The 22061-nt window shown below is 42.0% G+C and overlaps 1 protein-coding gene across 2 annotated transcripts in view; it reads left to right on the top strand.

The window, feature by feature from the left end:
• Positions 1 to 22061, top strand: part of AFF2 (ALF transcription elongation factor 2) — a 449605-nt gene that overhangs the window by 269186 nt on the left and 158358 nt on the right. For both annotated transcript variants that reach the window (XM_078065010.1, XM_078065009.1), the window contains exon 4: positions 2560 to 2604. In XM_078065010.1, coding sequence (XP_077921136.1) covers positions 2560 to 2604 — 45 coding nt within the window. The remainder of the gene's footprint in view (positions 1 to 2559; positions 2605 to 22061) is intronic.

Below are 22061 nucleotides of genomic sequence, written 5' to 3'. Positions count from 1 at the left end.
GTAGTTGTCTTGCGGTGGAAAGAGCTGTGGGGCAGGGCTAGATGAGTTTGCAGGACTAGTGACTCCATGCCAATGCTGGATTCCGGGATTTTCTTAAAAAGAAAAACAATCTGAACACTCAGTGTGGATGCATACTTATTTGACTGTCCTTGTCTGCAGTCCCTTCCGATCCTGAGTGCTCCCGACCCCCAAGCAGTCATTATTAGATTTGCCGCAAAGCCCCAGAGTTGACAACTCTTTCTATTTTGACAGCAGTTCCCCCATAAGGAAATGGATATTTATAATACCAGGTGTAGGGATGACATTTGCAGTTGGCGAGAGTGAGTCGGGTCTTTCCTGGAAAAGACGAGAAGACTCGACTTAGTAATAAAGCAGTAAGGAGAACAACAGGACAAGGGGTAATAACCTGGCTCATTGTGTGGGGCTTTGCAGGGTACAAAGCATATTCCCATTATTTATTTCATTTGCTGCTCACAGAAACCCTGTGAGATTTGAAAGGAGCGGGTATTATTATGATGGCGATTTTATTTTATTCTACTTTATTTTACAGTTGGGAAAACTGGAACTCACAGGGGTAAAGTTACCAAGTCCTGTTCCCAAGTGGTAGGGCCGGAACTCCCACCCAGCTCCTTATAGACCCAGAGGCAAGCGTTCTTACCGTGTCTGCATATTGCTGATATGTTTTTCTCTGTGGTTGAAAAATTGACATTATGTTTTTGTGTGGGAACAAAAAGAGCAAAGACCTTTTTCTGAGAGCGGGACATACATTTTTTAGCCCAGGCCGCCCACACGGATAGAATGCAACAATGATACTGAAGATTTAATTCTGCTGTAATCATTTTGACCTTTGGCAAAGGTTATTTGTTAGAAGTTCAAGGATTGTCTTAGAAAATACAGTTGCTGGAGCATTGAACAATGGGATGAGATTGTATCTGCTATTAAGACTAATCCGTTGAGTTCTGTAATCCTGTACTATGTTAGACCAGCATCTCCCAGTGTGTGTTCTGCAAACACTCATTCTGTGTGGAATGGTGGTATATGTCGATTGGGAAAAGAAAATCACAAAAACTAAAAAGCCAAGAATTTAGTGGTCAAGAGAGTTGGGAACGTGTTGCGTTAAACAGTTAGATAGGTGTCTCGGAGCCTTTAATTCGCATCATGGATTTCCACGTCGGGGGAGGAGGTGGATTGCAGTATTTCCCATGCTTATTTGGACATGGAAAGATTCCTAGTACCTGTGGGATGGGCTCAGGTAGCACTTAACACAGTTTCAGTCCTACATTAACTATGTGATTCCTCATATCTACCTTTCTCTTGAGTCTACAAACTCCATGAGGGAGGAAGCTGTGTCTCCTTTTGCTTTTCCTTGTATCTGTGCCTAGCAGAAGGCTGGCCCTCAAAAAATTTGTTGAATGAATGAATGCGCTGTGCTGGGCCAAACCCTACCCATAGTTGCCTACTGGGACCCTGCATTTAAGGTCCTCTGGAAAGTTGTGCCTGGCCCTCTTTTGCAGCCTTTCCTTCTCCTGTTCTTTCTACCCAGTACTAGAATATTATTGTGCTGGGAAGGGTGACTGTATAATTTATTCCCCCTGTGGCTTTGCAGGACTGACCTTTCGCCTTCTGAGGCAGTGAATTAAAGAGACCAAATGCCCTCCTCGCCAGAACTGGAGGGAAGCAGAAGTGACAGTTCGCAGTCCTGGAGAGGGGGAAGGTGTGAAGGCGAGAGGGATGTTTGGGGGATGCCTGTAGCTCACACAGGTGACGTCACGCCCGGCAGACCCTTCTCCGGCTGGTTGTCCCATGCCCGGGCCCCTCGCCGGTCACTGCCTTCGAGCTGGTGCCTCGCTTTGGTGTCCAGCTTCTGGCTTTCACTGATGATAGAGCCCCCGGAGGATAGAGCTTTGTGCTGGACCTGCAGTGAGTCCTCGGGACATTTCTGCAAGTTGCTTGAATTTTGATTGATTAGGAAGATGTCCCACTGGGAAAGACGGCTCATGGGACTCACTTTGTATGTTTGTGAGATGCTCTCTAAGTGCCAAGGCATGCCTGCAATTTACACAGTTTGAGCCTTGGTGTTTTGGATAAGAATTGCAGGCATCTGGTTAGACTCCTAAGTTTAAAAAGAACTTAATTCAATCATAGAAGTATGTCCTATCGGCCTCGTCTTTAAAAAAATCTGTGATTATGAATAATATATTAAACCCTGGCAGAGGGTCAAATGGCCTTAAAGATGAGGAAGTCGAGCTCCTTCTTTGGATAGATGAGCAAAGTAAAGCCTGGGTGATGGAAGGGCAGCCCAATGTCCCACAGAAAATCGGTGACAGAAAGTGTCACTCTCTCTCTGCACCTTGCACTGTGGTCTTACTGCTTCATTAAAGCAATGAAAATTGGCCACTAGCAGATACTTTTGGCTTTGTACTTAGCAGGGGAAAACTCTACATTGATAGCTGTATTTCCTTTCTTTACAATTTTTCCTACCATGTAAAGTATTATACAATAAACTTCTCTGAGAATAGCTAAATGGTGCTTAATTTTTGTTTGTTTATTTTATTTTAGGTAAGCCTTCCCAGTGATCCAAGCTGTGTTGAAGAAATCTTGCGGGTGAGTTTAAACCTTTATTTCTGTGCCTTTTAATAATGAAGCAATCTATCTGCTTAAGCTCTTTCAAGTAATTACTGTGCTGTTTCTGGGAGTATCCTGATGGGGAATCCTTGCTTCCACTTCAAGACCCTTCTGCTTACACCTCCCGGCTCATTTCTCACCTGTCCTCTCCCCATCCCCAGCCAAGCTAGTCTTGTCATCTCCCTAAGCTTCTGTTTCATCCTTGTGCCTTTCTGGGTCTTTCTTTTGAGACTCCCCACCTTCTTCAGGAAACTCTCCCTCTTTAAGCAGCCTACCCTAAATCTTGGGCTTTCTGCTCTCTGGGATCTCAAGTCTCAACTTCACCGCCACTTCCCGTGCCAACGTGGGTGGAACAGGGTTGTGGGGGTTGTGGCCTATGACGAGGGGGCAAGATGTGGGAGGGTGGAGGGTGGCAAGGAGGAGAGACTTGAGAGTGAAGGCAAGTTGTAGGACCTGTTCCTAATGGGAGGGAATGTGTGCATATGAATGGCATGGAGGCAGCATGAAGTTGCGGAAGGTGGCAGTGATCTCTCCCAAAGTAGATGCTTAAACCAAAGGCAACACCAGAGCCCAGCCGGAAAAATGGGTCTCCTGTCTCTGGCTGTTAGCGTCATAAGGCAAGGCAATGTGGTACGTGAAGAACGGAAGTCGTGGCACTGAGTCCCAGGGCCAGCTCTGCTGTTTGTCACTCTGTGGTTTGGACACAGAACTCCAGCTTTCTGAATCTCCATTGTTATCTGTGAAACAGGATAATAATACCTGTCCTAATTCCCTTAGAAGCTGCCAAGAGGTATAGAAGCTCATTATTATGATAAATGATGATCAGCGTGGCCATGAGAAAAGCACGCAGGCTTGCCGCCCAGGGAAGAGAACAATCTGTGTACCATTGAGAAGTCTGCACCCCTCCCCCACTTACCAAAGTGAGGAACTCACCCCCATCTCTGCCTGAGACTCCCCGTGGTGCATGCCTTCCAGGCAGCCCAGGGCTCCAAGGGAATCTGTGACAGTGCAGCCCAAGGAATAATAAAGAGGAGAGAGCTGTTTATTGTCAAGTTGACCTGATCACCAGTTTCACCTGTTGGGGATATGCATGCCCCGTTTTCAGCCCACGAGTGTTGTTATTGGCTATTAAAGAGATGAGTCCTATTACTCTGATCAGCGACGAGACTATCTGAATTGGGGATATACTGGCTACTTTTTTTTAGAAGATTTATTTATTTATTTATTTAGAGAACATGAGAGGGGGGAGGCGCAGAGGAAGAGGGAGAATCTCAAGCAGACTCACGCCGAGCAAGGAGCCTGACACGGGGCTCGATCTCACGACCCTGAGATCAAGACCTGAGCTAAAACCAAGAGTCAGGTACCCAACCGACTGAGTCACCCAGGTGCCCCTATACGGGCTACTTTCGTAAGAGCTCAGGAACCCCTATGTCATCTCTCCTGGGGTCCAAGGGTTGGGGTGGAGGGTGGGCGGCTGTTGAGAAATCCGCCAGTGTGCTGCACCAGGAGACTGCAGGTGTCTGCTCCTTCCATTGGGCGGAGATGGGTCAGATCAACCAGAGACACCAAATCCTTGCTAGTGTGTTGGCTGCCTTCCTTAAGAAAGGTAACATGGCAAGAAACCTCTTCCTCTCTTCCAAATGAAGTCAGCGGTCTTTTCTTAATTCCCAAAGGAATGTGGGACCCGTTTCAGAATCACCACCTAATTGGTCACAATTGGAATCTCTTCTTATGAGTGGCCTGGCCCTGGGGGAGGGGAGCCGGGTGAGCACCTGGCAGAGGCTGGGGGCCCCAGTCCGCTGGAGGAGCCACTTAGAGAAACAACAGAATGTCACTTCAACATGGAAAGAAAAGAAGCAGGTTGCCTTAATAAGCTCATAAAAGATAGCACCCTTTGAGGAAGTAACAAAAGTCCTTCTGTTCTTGAAAGAGAATCTAGGGAAACGTCTTTTTTTTTGAAGGGCTATAGATTGTATAGAATTCTGGGGTTTTTTTCAACAGCACCATTAATGAGTGGGCTTGCCTTTATTGAAGACTGACATGTTTCATTTCCCATGCTTAGAATAAAAATAAGCATCCTGAAGTTTGTGTCCTAAATTTTATGAGTAATTCTTAAATTTGTATAGCCCACATTGTGTGGCACAACAGGTTCGTGGTCGTGTTTGTTCAAGGGCTGTGGAGCCCAGCGGATAGGATGTGTGGCCGTGCTCTCCATCTGCCTCCTCCTGGTGGGGGGGTGACCTTTTCCCTTCCTCTTTCTCACCACCTCTCTCTGACACCCTCAGCGCTTTTCAGACAAGCCAAGAGCAGGGGCGTATTCTCCCTCACTGAGGTGTAGCCGTGTGGAAGAAGGGGCTCTAGCCCCGCAGTAGAAAGCCTTAGGTCCATCACTCTCTAGCTGTGTGGCTTCTCGATCTCTTCATGTAGCAAACATGAATAACTCACACAATAACTCACCCTCCACCCCACGACCCACTTGCAATGAGAGAATCTTTAAAGTGTGTACACAGTTTGCATGGGAAACATGGAGATCTCAGTCTGTTTGGTCTCTCAACTTCCCCACCTCACCGATCTCCCCCCTTTTTGCCCTCCACAGCCCAGCAGGCTAAGCATGCAAACCCACTTCATCTCACGTGGGGACAGACTTCTTTTATTAACCAACCAACCAACACGACTGGCCTCTCCCCTCTCTCAGCCCCTCAGTCCCCAGGCAATGGAAATACTTTTCCCTAATGCATTTTATTTTTGCCTCCTTTTCCAAAACACCGTTCTGCATTTTACACTACGCCAAACTGTCCACCGCCCTCTCACAGACCTCTGGATTAAAAAAAAAAAAATTGCTCCAGATGCTGGCTGACTTAGTCCTAGCCACTTTAAGAATCCCACCAAACCAACGAATTTGAGCAGGTGTCAGGAATTAATTCTTTCTTCCTACCATTCTGAATATGTTCAAATCTCACCTCAGATAATAAAATAACAACAATGACACATTACTGCCACTGATAAAAAATAACAGCAATGTGCCACTTCCGGGCTTGAGCACTTTAGCATACTACGTCACGTCCCTCTCACGACAATCCTAAAACTCTGTGTCATGAGTCCCATGGTGCAAAACACGCTACCCATTCTGCTCCTGTTGGTGCACTTGAATCCATTCTGACTTCACAAGCTCCGGTCTCCTTTATGATTAACATTGTGATGGCATCAGCCACCAATTCCTTTCAGCTGCCGTTGCTTCGATGACTCATACAAATCCAATTATTTGTATGCCAAATGCCAAAATAATTTCAAGTAGTTTTTCAAACAGGCCAGAAACCACCAGCCTATAGCACCTCTCCTCCAGCTGCCCTCCTGCTACAGAACAAGCTGCCTAGATCCACTCGTCTTCGCTACTTGTCAAGTACGTTGTTGCCTAGTCTACATTTTACACATCAGAAACGTAAAGGCAACGTTTACGTCGGCCCAGCCTGCGTACCTGCTTCGGTCAGCAAGCACGCCATATTCTCTTTAGATTCAAGCTGCCCTCGAGTCCAAACAGAAATGAAAACTAACAATAACTCCGGTGGCGTTTTGCAGTTACAATTCATCTATCAGATGAGGGACTCTGAAGCTGCTCATATGTAATAATATGGGCCACAGCAGCTTCTCTCCTGAGCTCCACGGGGTTTGATGGGTCCTCGAGTAATCACTTCTGGAAGAGTTAAGCCAAGGAGAGCTGTGTGCACTAAATACTACTAGCCGAGGATGGATGTTCAGTGATTATTTGCTTTGCGGTGGTATGATTTATTTGTTCCTTGCAAGAATTTGCTTAAAAATATCAACAAACTATCAATTAAGTCCTTTCTTGAGTCAAAAATGCAGATAGAGTGCTTCTCTTAGCCTTGACGCCGAACAGATTGTGTTTCCTAGCAAAGTACCTTCAGTAGTTGATAATTTCATAGTCTAACATCTGTAAGGGTAATTCACTGTTTATGGGGAATGCTGAATTTGCTAGCTAAGATTTAGGGAACTCGATTTGATAAACTCTATCATCTTACAGCTCTCTCCCCACCATATGGATCAGGCTGGTAAACGCTGACATGGGCACCTCTTTCAGATTATGGCATGATCTGTGTTTACAGCATTCTAAATTATGGCAATTCCATGTATTAGGTCTGTATTTAAGTGTACAGGTTTAGCATGGAGAGATCTTACCAAATAATTACAGGACGACCGTGCACAGTACTTGCTATTTTTTACTTTGAAAAGGGGAAACAAATGAAGAAACTCATCTTAAGAATGAGAAAGAAATGGATTGGGGAACAAAATTGGTCAATTACATCTGAAAGGAAATTTGATTATATTATCATAACTATGCACCATAATCAAGCACCTTTCAGTAGAATCTCTTTGATAAATTTAACCAATAATTAGGCAATTGATTTTATATCCTGTCAAATTAATGTATAAATAATGTTCAAATTGGAATCATGCAAACGATTTTCTGTAGAGCAGTCTTAAATACTAGTCCTTCCAGAATGTTTCAAAAAGCATCTATCTTATTCTGGTGTGGACTTTTAAAATTATAGTTTCTTGAAATAGTAATGTAGAGTTCCATCCAAGAAAGACAACAATTGCTAAATATAATTTAGACTATAATTAATGTTAACATTGGTGGAGTGAAATAAATAAACTACTGATTGCACCCTCTGCTATTCTGATGACTAGCTCTTACCTAATGACGTTGGGAAATATGTAAATTTGTCAGCAGGTGAAAATGCCCTTGACTGGGTAAATTATGTGGAGTATTACCTTTTCTAAAGCTAATTCAAAGCACTAATGGACTGAATACATAGCATGCATATGTGAGGTGAGCTATTCATGGGAGCCAATTAGCCCATAAGAGATATTAGCCATTATTTGCCTCCCAGTAATCATTTTCTCTTTTCTCAAACACAAACCAACCCAGAAGAAAGATGCTAAATTTAATTATAACAACTATTATGTGAACAATGTAGGTAAGCCATCCAGTGTGCTTCCAAATGCACTTAGAGCCTGTCAAGCAGTTTAAATATTTTCATGTGGAATCTAGGGGTTTGCAGCTAGCGTATGATGTGAATTTTAAATGATTACACAGACGTCATTGGGAAAATGAGTAACATGAGTAACGAGGTGACTGGCCCAGTGATTCATGGGAACCTGTCAAACGTGGGACATGTCAGGGAAGAGATGATGTCAAATACCAGTAACTTAGCAACACAGCATTTAGCTGTCCAGGGAGTGAGCAAGAGTAGCCCCTTTAAAATCATCGAGTCAATATATGAGTCCCTCTATTTCGTAGGTGTGCTATAAAAATAAGTCTGTTTTCTGACAACCTGTTTCTTTCTGTGAATATGGTGATTTATTATTTTCTGTTGAATTGAATGAAAGCAGGTGAGAATTTAAGCCACGTGTAGAATTTACACCTGCTTTCTGTATCTTGGGTGTGCAGAGAGGGTAATGAAACAGTGTATTGGTTTGCCAAAAAGCAGTCTAAGCTTATCTGAAAGAAGTAATAGCTTCCAACTGTTGTTTGAGAACCGGCCTCATTGTCCCAGCTGTGCTAGTGGGATCAGGCTGGCAAAAAAAAAAAAAAAAAAAAAGTAATGCCAGGCGCTTGGCCATTACACTTGCATCTGGATAGAGGTAAGACCAGTGTCTCTGGAAAATACATTGAGAACGTAGCCTCTCAGAGTCATTCTGGGAGGCATCTTCCAGTTTTGAAATGAAAGAATAGAGCAAGGCTCGCGCCTTCTCTTGTGAATCACCAAAAGCATTATGGAGAATGAGAAAAAGAACTGTGAACTCTGTAACTGGTCTAACCGGAAGACATACATAAGCCTAAGTCACAATTTATTCTGTGAAGGTCAGGCAGGGAAGAATCCAAAGGATGGTTCCCGTGGTCATGGATCTAGAGCATAGCTGATGAAGCCCTGCTTTTAAGAGAAGGAGCACAGGGGCGCCTGGGTGGCTCAGTCGGTTAAGCGTCCGACACTTGACTTCGGCTCAGGTCGTGATCTCAGGGTCCTGGGATCAAGCCTCGCATTGGGCTCCCTACTCAGCGGGGAGTCTATTTGTCTCCCTCTCCTTCCGCCCCTCCCCCTGCTGTGCTCTCTCTCCCTAAAATAAATAAATAAATCTTAAAAAAAAAAAAAAAAAAGGATACGTGGCACACCATGAAAAGCAAAACCAATATGGGAATGATGGGGCTGGGTGTGAAGGTTTGCAATGGAAGCTTCTGTGGACCAAGTCTAGAACATACAGATCTTGAGAAGTGGGAAAGGCAGGATTGAATGAGAAGTGACATAACTAATCCACATTTGTGGAAAGCATTTTGTTGCTGAGGCAAGGTGGAAGATTGAGATGCTGCTTTATGAGCAGCCTGTAGGCCTGATATCTCTTGATAAGACAGAAGTAAAGGCCAAAGCACTTGATCGCACACACTGGTGTTGAGAAGAGAACTACTGCTAGTCTGGGATTGAGCCACAGCCCCCGCTGCCACAGAAACATCCTGCAAACAACTCTTGTCAAGGAAGAACTCTTGTCACTAGAATAATTAGTAATAATTAAAAAAGGAACCACAGTAAGAGCTATGCAAAAATACCAAAACAAAAATAAAAAAGGAAAAAAAGAAAAAAATGAATAAAAAAATGTTGCTAGGGAACAAATCAAAGCTATGACTCCACAGTGGCAGGAGTTATTAAAGAAATGAAGCAATTTTATCTAAAAAAAAAAAGAGAGAGAGAGAGAGAGAGCCAAAGCAGTGATACAAGAGCCCAAGGACGCTATTTTAAAAGTAGATAAATCAAGAGCTGCAAAGTAATGAATTATAGACAGAAAATCATTAGAATTAGCACTTTTATGATCTGTTTTTTTTTCCCAAGATAAAAGAGTAACAGCAATCGATCATTTGTTAACCTCACCAAGGGAAAAAAAAAAAAAAAAGGAAAAAGCACAAATCCATAAAACAAGGAATAATAAAGAGTAATAACTTTTCAGATACAGAGGAAATCAAAATAACTGTTAGTGGCAATTTACTTGCCTCGGCACAAATAAATATAAGCATTTAGATGAGATGGACAAGTTTTCTAGTGAAATATAATTGACTCAGACTGTCTCCAGAAGAGAGAAAATCTAAACAGACTTATCACCATCAGTGAAATGAAAAGAAGTCCCACTCATTCATGAAATCATCAGTCCCAGGTGGGGTTTCATAGGGAAATTAAACCAAACCATGGAGGAATAATACAGCCCAATGGTTTCAGAACATAGAACCAGAAGAAAATATTGCAAAGTATTTTTTTAGAAGAGCCAAATTAGCACATAATATTGATGCCAAAATCTGACAAAAACAGCATACAAAACAGGAAATTACAGAGTAACATCACTTGTGAATATTGATGCAAATTTCCTCAGTGAACTGCTAATAGAATCAGACAGAACTTTAAAGGATATGCACCATGACCAAGTGGGTTTTATTCCAGGAAAGTAAAGCTTGTTCAATATTAAGAAATCCATGAATATAATGCTTTTTATGGATAGGATAAGAAAGAAGAAACTACATGATCATCTTCATCGATGCTAAATGATACTTGACAAAACTCAACACTTACTCTAGGTAAAGTAGAAATAGGTAGAAACATCCTTAATATGATAAAATGTATCCATCTCAACCCAAAAGCTAGTGTAACATTTCACAGAGGAATTCTAAAAGCACTCCCATTGTAGTTGAGAATTCAGACTAAATGTTCTTTATCACCATTATTATTTAATATTGTCCTGGAGGTGAGCCAAGACAATCACAAGCTAAAGAAAGAATAGGTATTAAAATGGGAGAAAATGTGTGAAATGATTATTATTTGTAGATTATATGTGTGTGTGTGTGTATATATACATATATATATGTGTATATATATATATGTACTGTTTTCCTGAAATCCCCAGAAGAATTAACCAGAAGCACTATTACAAACAATACAACAATTCAACACTATTTCAGTTTGCAAAATATATAGAAAGAGTCTTACATGTAAGCAACCAACTGTAAGATATAATGGGGCCAACAAACTCCATTTATATCTTATGAATTCATTTAACAAGAAATGTGCCAGAAGCTATATGAACACACTAAGTCACTAGGAGAGACACCAAAGAACATTTAAAAAAATGGAAAGGCGTATTATTCTTGGATAGGAAGGATGATATCACCAACATTTCTGTTCTCCTCAAGTAAATCTTGGGTTCTTACCTCACACCAGGCAACACTATTATTTCCAGATGCATTAAAGATTAAAAACAAAAACATAAAATATTAGAAGTAAACGTAGGAGAATTTCAGAATTTTTTATTTCCAGCCCAAGTCTTCTGATGAGCCAGCAGGGGTTGGAGGTAGTCAGGGGAAAGTTTAGAGGTTTGAGGAGACTGGAGAAAGTTTGAAATTGTCATTGACAGGGAGGGAGGGGGCTACCCACGGAATACTAGTAGTAAGATTATAAGGTTCCAACCTGTAGATTGTGATTTCCCCAGCAGTGCTTAGCTCATTACCCAGAAACCACTGACTGATGGGCCAAGGGCAGCCCAGAGGCCTCAGAAAGGTTAAATAAATTGTCCCAAAGCACATAATTATATAGCTACTAAGGGGACGAAACAGGATTGGAATTCAGGTCGGCCTGAATTGAATGTAGACAGAAATAATACTATCAAATAGTTGTATAGCAGTTTTTTTGTAGCAAGTGCTATTGTCATCCCCACCGCTGCAGGTAATGAAATGGAAATACTTTGAGCCTCAACGACTTTCCAAGTTCAACAGCTGGCCAGTGGCAGAACCAAGATCTCAACCCTGGGCATCCATGCTGTTAACCATTATGCATTCTGTCTTTCACCATGAGAACATAGGGCTGAAGAAATAGATTTTAAGTGAGGACTACAGGGCTCATTCCCTGACCCAGTGGGTAACGATGAAGCTAGGCAAGATGTGTCGGAATTAGGAAAACAGCTTACGAGACGGACCAAATCTAATAAAATAAGTTCCATAGGAGGATATCTATATGGTAATGCACTTAAGTCCACCAGTGTTCTGAGTAGATAAGAAAAAATTTAGTGGTAGCATGTATTACTGCCCACAGATGTATTCATGCGAGGATCTAGAGCAGGGTTCAGCAAATTTTTCCTGTGAAGGGCTAGATTGTAAATATATTTGACTTTTTAGGCCACATGGTTTCTGTCTCAACAGCTAAATGCTATTGTTTTTAGCATGAAAGCATCCATAGACAGTGCGTAAAACAATGCTTGTGACTGTGTTCCAAGAAAACTTTATTTACAAAACCAGGCAGTGGGCCACGATTAGCCTGTGAGAGGTAGTTTGCTGAACCCCTGCTCTAGAGTGCCTAGAACTAAGAAGGGGCTAGATCTGCTCTGCTCTGTTCTACTTGGACCACACTTGGCATGTGGTATTGATTTCTGGCCAGCACATTAAAAAAAAAAAAAAAGTTCATTCAGTAAAATTTATCTTTTTTTTTTTTTAGTTCCATTCCTGTGAGTTTTAACATATGTATAGATTCCTATAATCACCACCTTTAACAGAAAAACAATGCCAATATTCCAAAGAATTCCCTTATATCACCCTTTTGCGGTCAGACTCTCCTCCCTGCCCCCAACCCCTAGCAACACTGATCTGTTCCCTGTCCCCACGGTGTTGCCTTTTCCAGAACACCACACATAAAAAGAATCATACAGTATGTAATCTTCCCATAGTGATTCTCTCACTCAGCATATGCCTTTCCAATTCATTCAGGTTGTTGTATTTAGAAATAGTTCATTCCTTTCTGTTCCTGAGGAACATTCCATTACATGGATGTTCCACAATTTGTTTACCCATTCACCCATTGAAGAATATTTGGGTTGTTTTTAGCTTTTTGGTGATTATAAATAGTGTTGCTGTTAAAAATCACGTACAGAATTTTGTGTGATTATGTTTTTATTTACCTTGGATATATGCCTAGGAGGGGGGTGCTGGGGGTCAAGTGTATGTTTAACCTTATTTTTAAAAAGTGCTGAATTGTTTTCCAGAGTGGCTATACCATTTTGCATTCACACCAGCAACTTATGAAAAACCTACCTCACATCTTTGCTGGCACTTGATCTTATTGTTATTTTTTATTTAAGCCTTTTTAATAAGTATGTAGTGGTATGTCATTGTGCTTTTAAATTACATTTCCCAAATGGCTAATGATGTTGAGCATCTTTTCGTGTGCTCATTTTCATTTTTGTATGTCTTCTTTGATGAACCATGCATTTAAATCCGTTGCCCGCTTTAAAAACCAGATTGTTTGTTACCTTATTGTTGAATTTTCAAAGTTCTATATATGTGCTGGATATAAGTTTTTGGTCAGATATGTGCGTTACAAATATTTTCTTTCTTTCATTTCCTTGACAGTGGCCTTCTAAGAGCAAAAGTTTTTTGCTGAAGTCGAATTTATCAGTTTTTTTTTTTTTTCTTTCATGGATCATGATTTTGGTGTCAAGTCTGAGAACTTGTTGTCTAATGCAAGGTCATAAAAATTTTCTCCTGTGCTTTGTTCTAAGAATTTTATAGTTTTATGCCTTACATTTAGGACTTTGACCTGCTTTGAGTTAATTTTGGTATATGTTGTGAGGTGTAGGTTGAAGCTCCTTGTTCATTGTGTTCCAGCACCATTTGTTGAAAAGACTATCTTTCTCTATTGGATTGATTTTACATTTTTGTAAAAAGTAGATTGACTTTATTTATGTGGTTCCATTTCTGGATTCTTTAGTCTCTTCCATTGGTCCATGCCCCTGGCCTTTCACCAACACCATGTCTTCAATACTGTAGCTTTATAGCAAGTCTTAAAATTAGGATAATGTGAATCTTCCAACTTTTGTTCTTTTTTCTGAAGTAGTTTGACTATTCTAGTTTCCTTTTCTTTCCATATGAATTGTAAAAACATGTTGTCTGTATTTACAAAGAATCCTGCTTGAATGCTAGTTAGTATTACATTGTATCAATAGATGAATTTACTTGGTATGCCTTTTTAGTTCATGAACATGGTGTGCCTCTACCTTTATTTAGGATGGTCACCCCGTTTTTAGAGAGGCATTGATAATCTATCATTCCATTTTGGGGAAACCATGCTATGGGGAAAATTCAAACCCCTAGAAAAGCTACGTGAACAAAGTTATTCATTACAACATTACTTGTAATAGCCAAAAATGCTACTATATGTCCAACAATAAGGGGATAGTTAAGCAAATTCTGATTTATACACTCAGAAAAATAATTGGCCATTAAAAAGATGGATTTGAGGATGATGTAGCGACATGGGAAAAACAAAAAAAAAACCTTACAATAAACTGTGAAGTGAAGTAACCAGACTATAACATTTTATGTACTTGCTTTTTATGGCCATGTAAAGATATGAATAAAAAGAAACTAAAGGAAAATACCCTGAAATAATAGTTCTTATTTTGTTAGGGTGACAGGATTATGGGTGAGTTTTTCCTTTTCTAAATTTTCTCAATTTCTAAAATTTTCATAAACAAATTTTAAGAGGTATGCTGCTGAACTGAAATGCATTTAGCAACAGGTAAGCAGGGGATAGTGAGCGGATCCACAATCAGAATGGCGGAAGAGAGAGGCTAGTCATGAGAAGATTGAACTAGAAGAGGGAGAAGGCCACCGCTGCCTGAGGGACTTGTGGTGTGGGAGCGAGCTGAGACTGGACTTAGGCTAGGAGGCCTCAAATGGTGGAACCCAACCCCTGAGGGGCAGTTACAAGGAGATAAGTATCTGAGCAGTAAAAGGAAGAATGTTCTAGGGAGACATCACGGTTAAGGAAGTAGAGCTTGGCTCTTCTCACCTGCTGAACATTCTTGGGTGACTTAACCATTTTGGATCTCACTTAAAAAACTGGGGCAATACTGCCTAATTTTCAGGATTAATGGGAGGATCGAATGAGCTAATGTATGTTAGTTATGCCTCTAGAATGTGCTTGGAACACTGGGTAAATATTAGGTCTGCCTGGTAGACTCCCGTTCACACCATGGAAGAGCCAACACTAGGATCGCTTCTTCTCTGAAGCCCTAACTATCCAAATGAAATGAATCTCTCTCTCCTTCTTCTGGGTCCCCTCACCACCTTTTCCACATACGCACTTGTCACCTTCGTGTGGTGGGGAGGGCTGCCTCTCGTGGTGTAATGTGACCGTTCCTTAGATCAGAGTCTGTGTCACACTCATCTCTCTGTCCCCTTAGCCTAGCCCAGAAGCCCCTCTACCCGCCCCCCACATGTACACAAAGGTGACAAGTGTAGGTGTATAAGAAATGCAGAGTAGCTGTTTGTTGGGTGACTGAAATTTGTAGAGAAATGGTTAGAGAAAATGGCCTCACAGTGTCATGTCCGCCCTTGGTGAAGTAATAATATGTTTTCCATGGAGCTATTGTAAGTTAATAAGCAGATGATCGTGTTTAGTAAGTGGAATAGTTATACAAATACTAGGCACTATAATGACTCCCATTTCTTATTTCTTCAAATAATATATTTAGCGCTACTTTTTGTGCTAGGTTTTTCCATTGCCAAACATTATTTAATACCTTTGCTCTAACCTATTTTTACTATTGCTCCTCAAAGTACAATAATGTTGGCATTATCACTTTAAACAAGGCATTGATTAAAAGCAAAGGTGGAGGCCCCATATGCTACTATAATTGCAGAGAGCCGATTCAAATCTCTTAAATAAAGTTAAAGGGGCTGATTTGGTACCATTCACTGTGCTTATTATCACTGTGATCACAAGAAAGATGCTTCTATGACATGTGTTTTTTTTCCTCCAGTGAGAGGTTTCCAGACTTTTTTTGTGGCTGAAAACCTGCATGTTGCTTTATTAGACACTCTCAGCCTCACAGCAAAGGTTGTGTCAAAATGGAGCACTCCCCCCAGATCTCCCATTCCTGGGATGAGCATGCTAACACAAACCAGCTCATCCCGCTCTCCCCTGGCAACATGTAATTAGAAATTGCCAGATCACAAAATACAGAACGCAGGCCCCTCAAAAGCTAAGGCAGACAAAAGCATCCCGGCTGTCTGGGCCTCTGGTGGTTTTCTCTTCAATCCCTTCCAACTTCTCAGGACCTGCTGGGACTGGAGAAAACTCAAGGAGCTTGTCCACCCTCAAATTTTGCAGCCTTTTTCCTGCTCTTCAACCCAACAGCCCCCTATAGGGCACAGCCTCATGCACCCAGCACTTTTGATACCAAAGTGAATGGTGGTCTGTGTCACCCAGCCAAGACCACAGAGCCCCTGCCTTTGGAAGAACTGGGATTCAGAGGAAGGCACTGGACTGGGCATCAGGAGACCTCAAAGCTAGGCCTGACCCATCCACGACCTTCTTTTGCAACCCTTGGCTCATCTCTGGAGCATGATGGGCTTTAGGTTTTCCGTCTGTAAAACTGAAGTGTTGACTAGTCTGCTCTGTCCAGGACAGTAACGGTAGCCACATGTGGCTGGTTAGTGAAGTTTAAATGTGTTAAATTATAATAAAAGTTCAGTTCCTCAGTCCATGAGGCACATCGTAAGCACTCGAGAGCCACAAGTGGCCAGTGGCTATCATTGGACAGTACAAAATAACAGTATTTCCATCATGGCTGAAAATTCTAGTGAAGCGAACTGCCCCTAGCTTATCTCTTAAGATCTGCTCCGGGTCTTCATTCTGAGTCTGATCATTAAAGAAAACCAAATCTAGTTTTACTTTTTGACTACATACCCTTGACCATGTTTAGAGTTTATCTGAATAATTTATTTCCATCCTGAGGCTTATGTAGAATCTGTTGGTCAAATTCTACTCTAGTTCTGATTAATACTCCTACTATATAAAAAAGGACCAAAAATCAGGCTAAGTAGAAAGAGATAAAGTGAACGTCCCACAAAACAGAGAAGAGGAGAGAAATTGAAGGCAGTGCAGGGGAGTGCCCACCTACACTCCAGGTCTCGCGCAAGTTCCTTCCCCTGTGTTCCATAGGAGTGATCATGCCTTCATCCCCAGGCTCTGGGAGGCAAAGGGTACGTGAGACCCTGGCAGGGCCCCTTCCAGAAGAATGGTACTGTAAAAACCCAGCACCTGATTCATATGCACCCCTCCCTCTCTTTCACTCCCCCCTTTCTTTTTTTTTTTTTTTTAAGATTTTATTTATTTATTTGACACAGAGAGAGAGAGAGAGAGCGCAAGTAGGCAGAGCGGCAGGGAGAGAGAAGCAGGATCTCAGCGGAGCTGGGAGCCCGATGCGGGGCTCGATCCCAGGACCCTGGGATCATGACCTGAGCTGAAGGCAGTCGCTTAACCAACTGAGCCAACCAGGCGCCCCTCACTCCCCCCTTTCCTACCCTCTCCAGCTTGTTCATCTCGTGAGATATTCACCTAAGGTACAACATTAAAGGAAGGACCACAGGCAACACTTGGACAGTTCTGGAGACTTTAGATGACCCGTTACTTCTCAGGGGAAGTTGCTCACTTACACCATGATCTAGTACGATCACAGGGACCCTAGATCTGGATTATTAACCTTGACATGGCCTAAGTCCTGTCAACAGCCACTCATTAGATTCTACGTTCATGGCAAGGCTCATTTAATAAATCGAGGCTCCTCCTTCCTTAGAGGTGGACTTACTGGCTTTGATTTGCCATCCAGGTTGTGTGGTGCACACACATGACAAATGAATTGAGAAAGTAGCATGAGTAAGGCCAGTGCTTTCAAAGCAATTATAAAGTACCTCCTAAAAACGCCAAAATCTGATTGGCCTACAGAAAGGTGACCAAGCCTGCTTCCCGCTGTCTGACGATGTTCCCTTTTAGAGAGCCCATCCTGATGGAGCTCAGTGTCGCAGGGGTTGCTCTTCACTGGGACTCGGAAATCTGATCTATGAAATGAGAAGTAGGAGAACTACTTGCCTGGATTCTTGAGTGGGTGAAACACGGTAACATAAATGAAACATCGAAACATCCAGGGAATTCTAACCACTAAATACATGCAAACTTCTATTGGATTTAATTGTGACTCTTCTTAATGGTTCAGCAATTCCAAAGATTCTCAAAGTGTGACTTTGAATTCCGTGTTTCAACCCTTCACAGGCTCCCAGTCTGCCTTTGCTGAGGAGTGTAAATTGCCCCTGCAATGGTTTTCCTAATTATTAAATATATAAGCTCCTTTCATGTATTTTAATACAGGGCATTTTTTTTTCTTTTTCATTTTTGACCACTCGGTGGTTCATAAGGCATGCAGCTTTTCAAATTGTCACATTTGTTTAATTAGCCCAGAGACCCAGCCACGTCGATTTCTGTCAGCTGTATAACAGTCTCTGTGGGTAGCTTGCAAATCCCTATCCAGGATTGTTTTTAATGATTGTGCACATTTCTTTTTGAAAGCAAATGAAGGACAGACTAGATGAGCAGGAGCCAGTGGTAGGAGAGGGGGGGTGCTGTTGCACTGGGGTGAAGCATGTGACTAGAACCCACTAGAAAACCGTGGTCTGAAGCCCAGGGGGAGAGTCCTCCATGTGCATTTATTTACCTCAAGCCCGACGTGACATTTGCTCAGTAGAACTTTTCCACGGAAGGGTTTGACAATGTTCTCTTTGGATCTTCTCTTTGGTGCTTTCCTAAATGTATAGCAGGGAGTAAACGTATTGATCTGGTTACCCCCAAGAGATGGTATAGGCTGAAAACAGAGGTTTAAAGAGGATTTAGAGACATCCATGGGCAGTGGATTCCCACACAGTCATTAAAGAGAGCTTGGAGGGGTGGGCGGGGTGGGGGGAGGAGTTGGAACATGTCCCTTTCTCATGGTGTGCAAATGCTTTGGGTGCCTCAAAGATGTCAATGGGAAATTCTTAATAAAAAGACTCTGTGATTGTTACCTTTTTATTAAAAAAAAAAAAAAAAACATGACTAGGTGGTGATGCAAGAATCAGATTGGATTTTTGTTTAGTAAATACTTAGTATATAGTATCTCTGTGTTCTGATTTCCAAAGACGTATCATGTCAGTAGCTACTTCTAGCTTATGCTGTTCGGCAGGTGGCTGTTTTCACTGAGGCAGAGAGGGGACAAGCCTTCCTGATTTTAACACAGGATTGAAGCTTTATAGCATGCCTATGGGGCAAGGTTTTATGTCCACACTGCCTGGCCCCTAGATTGTTCATATTGAGTTTAGAATGTTCTCTTTCTCCATTAGCCAGACGTCCCTTTAGAAAAAGATATGGCTCTCACTTGTGCTGCTTCTTTGCCAGTCTTAATATGGAATAAAGAAGCTATTTATTTCCCATTATTTGAAGTAATTGCAGAAAGAAAGTAATCTGAAGAGAGGAGTGAATGTCCAGGCATCGAAGAATACTCAGCCTGTTAGGGGCTTGGAATATTCTGAGGAGGCTTTCTGAATCAATTTCACTGAGGCTTAGTCATGGTGGTAACGTTATTAAATTCAGGCGACAGCAAAGAATTTGATCCCTCTGTTGGCTTATTTTTATTTTTTTACTTTTTAAAAAGATTTCATTTATTTATTTATTTATTTATTTATTTATTTATTTATTTGAGAGAGGGAGCACAAGCAGGGAGAGGGGCAGAGGGAGAAGGAGTGGGAGAAGCAGACTCCCCGCTAAGTGGGGAGCCTGAAGCGGGGCTCAATCCCAGGACCCCAAGATCATGACCTGAGCCAAAGGCAGGCGCTTAACCCACCGAGCCGCCCAGGTGCCCCTGGCTTATTTTTATTTTTACTGGGGGGCAGTGTGTTGATGGGGGAGGAGGTCCTGGTGTTCAATAGCTAGACAAACACCTTATGATCAGTTTGTTAGTTAATTTCATGTGAATGAGGCAAACCGGCTCCCTTTCATCCCCCTGGCGCTGTGATTCTGTGATTCTAAGAGGAGAGACAATTCCATGCAAATCATATTGGCTGGAGTTTCAGCTGTATTAGTGGCCTGACGCCTTATTTTTACTGAGCTCAGAAATAATGAGAGAGCAAAGCTACAGCCAAGTTGTTCACTGGAGGGCTCTTTCCATGAAAATAGATATTACTTCTTTTTTCCTCAGCAATTTAGCCTTTGTTCCTTCTAAAAGCCGTTGTCATGAACTCCTCATTACCATTTTTCTTAATGTGATAAGTGTAAACTACAAGAAAGCTATCATGTATGAAAAGCTACAGCAACCCTTAGAAAGGAATACTGACGCCTTGTGTAAGTCTTTTAAAAGGCTCGGACTGGGGATTGCACGAAATGTCTCCTCCTGTCTCCCTTTGCCTGGACTTGCCTTTCACTTACTGTAGAAGCCGCGTCTCTGCACTTGCAGTCTCGATCTGTCTGTCCTGCAATGTGAGATCAAGCACATCTCTTTGGTGATTTCTGGAACATGATCACAAATTGAATGTGACTCTTTTTTTTTTTTTTAAAGCCAATCGGACGGGTTTATTTTAGTTCTACTTTTAAACAATAATAATTATTATCTTATACCCATTCCAATTACAAATACTCTAGTTACCTAGATAGAGCCCATCTGCGCCTCGTGCCTGTATCTGGTCCAGCTACCTGGCTCTTATATACCTTGCAGAGAGTAGACACACAATAAATGTTTTCTTGGATGAATGAAACTAAATGTAGATCATTAAAGATGGTGCTGGGGGAGCAGCCAATGAAGGTGTGTGAATTTTATCAGATTGCTTTGGCTGACCTGGAGCTAAAAGAGCAAATTAGAGGTTAACCATAAAGAATTCTTTCATGTTATGAGGGTATGGTGTGTCATTCCTTCCAGTGAAGTTGCTCTGGAAAAAAAAAAATGGCTATACTATTATATTATATTTTAAATGATGGTCATTTGGATGTAGTTGATGGCAAAATAATTTGAAACATAAAAGCTAGAAACTGAACAGAGAAGTTTAAAAATCACTTTTGAAAACGAGTAACAGTGACAAAATTAGCTTCTGGATGAAAGAAACAAGTTCCTGAGTTAGAAAGGGAAGAAATGGCCTTCAGGAAACCTCAGAATCCTCTGATGCCTGGACTGGACCACGGAGCAGAAGCCCTCTACCTAGGTTTCCTCTTTGCTCCTGTTCTCTGCAAAAGCATTTCTCGATGGCCAGTACTTACAGTTCTTACTCTTGAACTTGTGCTAATTTTGCCTTTACCGAAGAAGGCAATTTAGATTGAAATCAATCTAGCAACGTTTCCTAATGGGGTGGCCAGTCTTCTGTACTGATTGGTTCAACTAGTGGAGACAGATGTCCTGAGAAGGGTCCAGATTTACAAGGCAATCGTCTATTGGGGTGTCAAACCTCATTAATTAGGTGGGCTGTGGCCTCAGGTTGCCGCTGCCGAAAACACATGCAGACCTCCATGGGTCTGGTTGAATTCTGCCCAGTGTGTCACCATGGCGGTCTGCCCACTTGTTGCTGCCTTTGCAGAGGTTTCTTGGACTCTGAATGTGGAGCATCTGACGAGTAACTGCTCATGGCCATACACATCCCCGTTTTATATTTAGTGAATGAAGCGGAGTCCATTGCATCTGGCAATGGCAAGAAGGTGGACTGATTGTCTGAATGAACACCCGGTGAAGCCGCAGGGTCACTGATCACTGTGCTCCCCAACTGTAAATTAGAATTAGGGCCTTTTAAAGTAGAATCCTGGTTGGGGGGTACCAAGATGAAGGCAGCCAGTGTGAGCTGGACCTTTTGCATGTACAGCCCTAGGGCTGATGGAGAAAATTTCCAGATTCCCTGAAACAGCGGCCAGGACTGAAGAGTTTTGAATGAAGCAGTCAGTTATTTATTTGAAGAAAGAAATAGTGCCAGGGTTTTTATACCATGCCAGTGAAATCATAACTTAGAAACTTTTAAAAGAATTCGCCTTTTTTTTTTTTTCTGGTGGATTGCATTTTGTGTTGGCCCATTGTTGGGAAGTTAATGTTTAATAGGAGAGTTGATTTGATACTTCTTCCCTACCAGCACTTGCATAGAAATCAGGGATGCAGTCTCAGGAGACTGTCTTAAGACCATTCCAAAGAGAAGAATGTTCATTCAATTTCAAGGAACAGCATTGTGACCACCAGAGAGGCTTGGCAGGAGTATTAGTGATCAAGCCCAGAAAAGTCTATGGTTCCACTGTTGTTGGATTTTCCAAGAGCTGAGCAAACAATCAGACAAATGGGGCTGTCAGCTGTCTCACTGTGAGATAGTGGGCCCTCCCTAGTACTCCTCCCCCACGGTCCCTGGGAGCGTGATGAATTTCCTTAGCCAATTTGGTCAGCCATGTTTGTATGTCATGTAAAATAAACAACAAACAAACAACAAACCCTGCTGTTTCAGATTCAGTTTTGCATCATAAATATCCTCGACTTTACCGAGATGAAGAATATGATCATAGGCT

Source organism: Halichoerus grypus, chromosome X (genome assembly GCF_964656455.1).
Source record: "Halichoerus grypus chromosome X, mHalGry1.hap1.1, whole genome shotgun sequence".
NCBI lineage: Eukaryota > Metazoa > Chordata > Mammalia > Carnivora > Phocidae > Halichoerus > Halichoerus grypus.
Note: the sequence above shows the minus strand (reverse complement) of the source record. Positions and strands in the feature narration are given on the sequence as shown.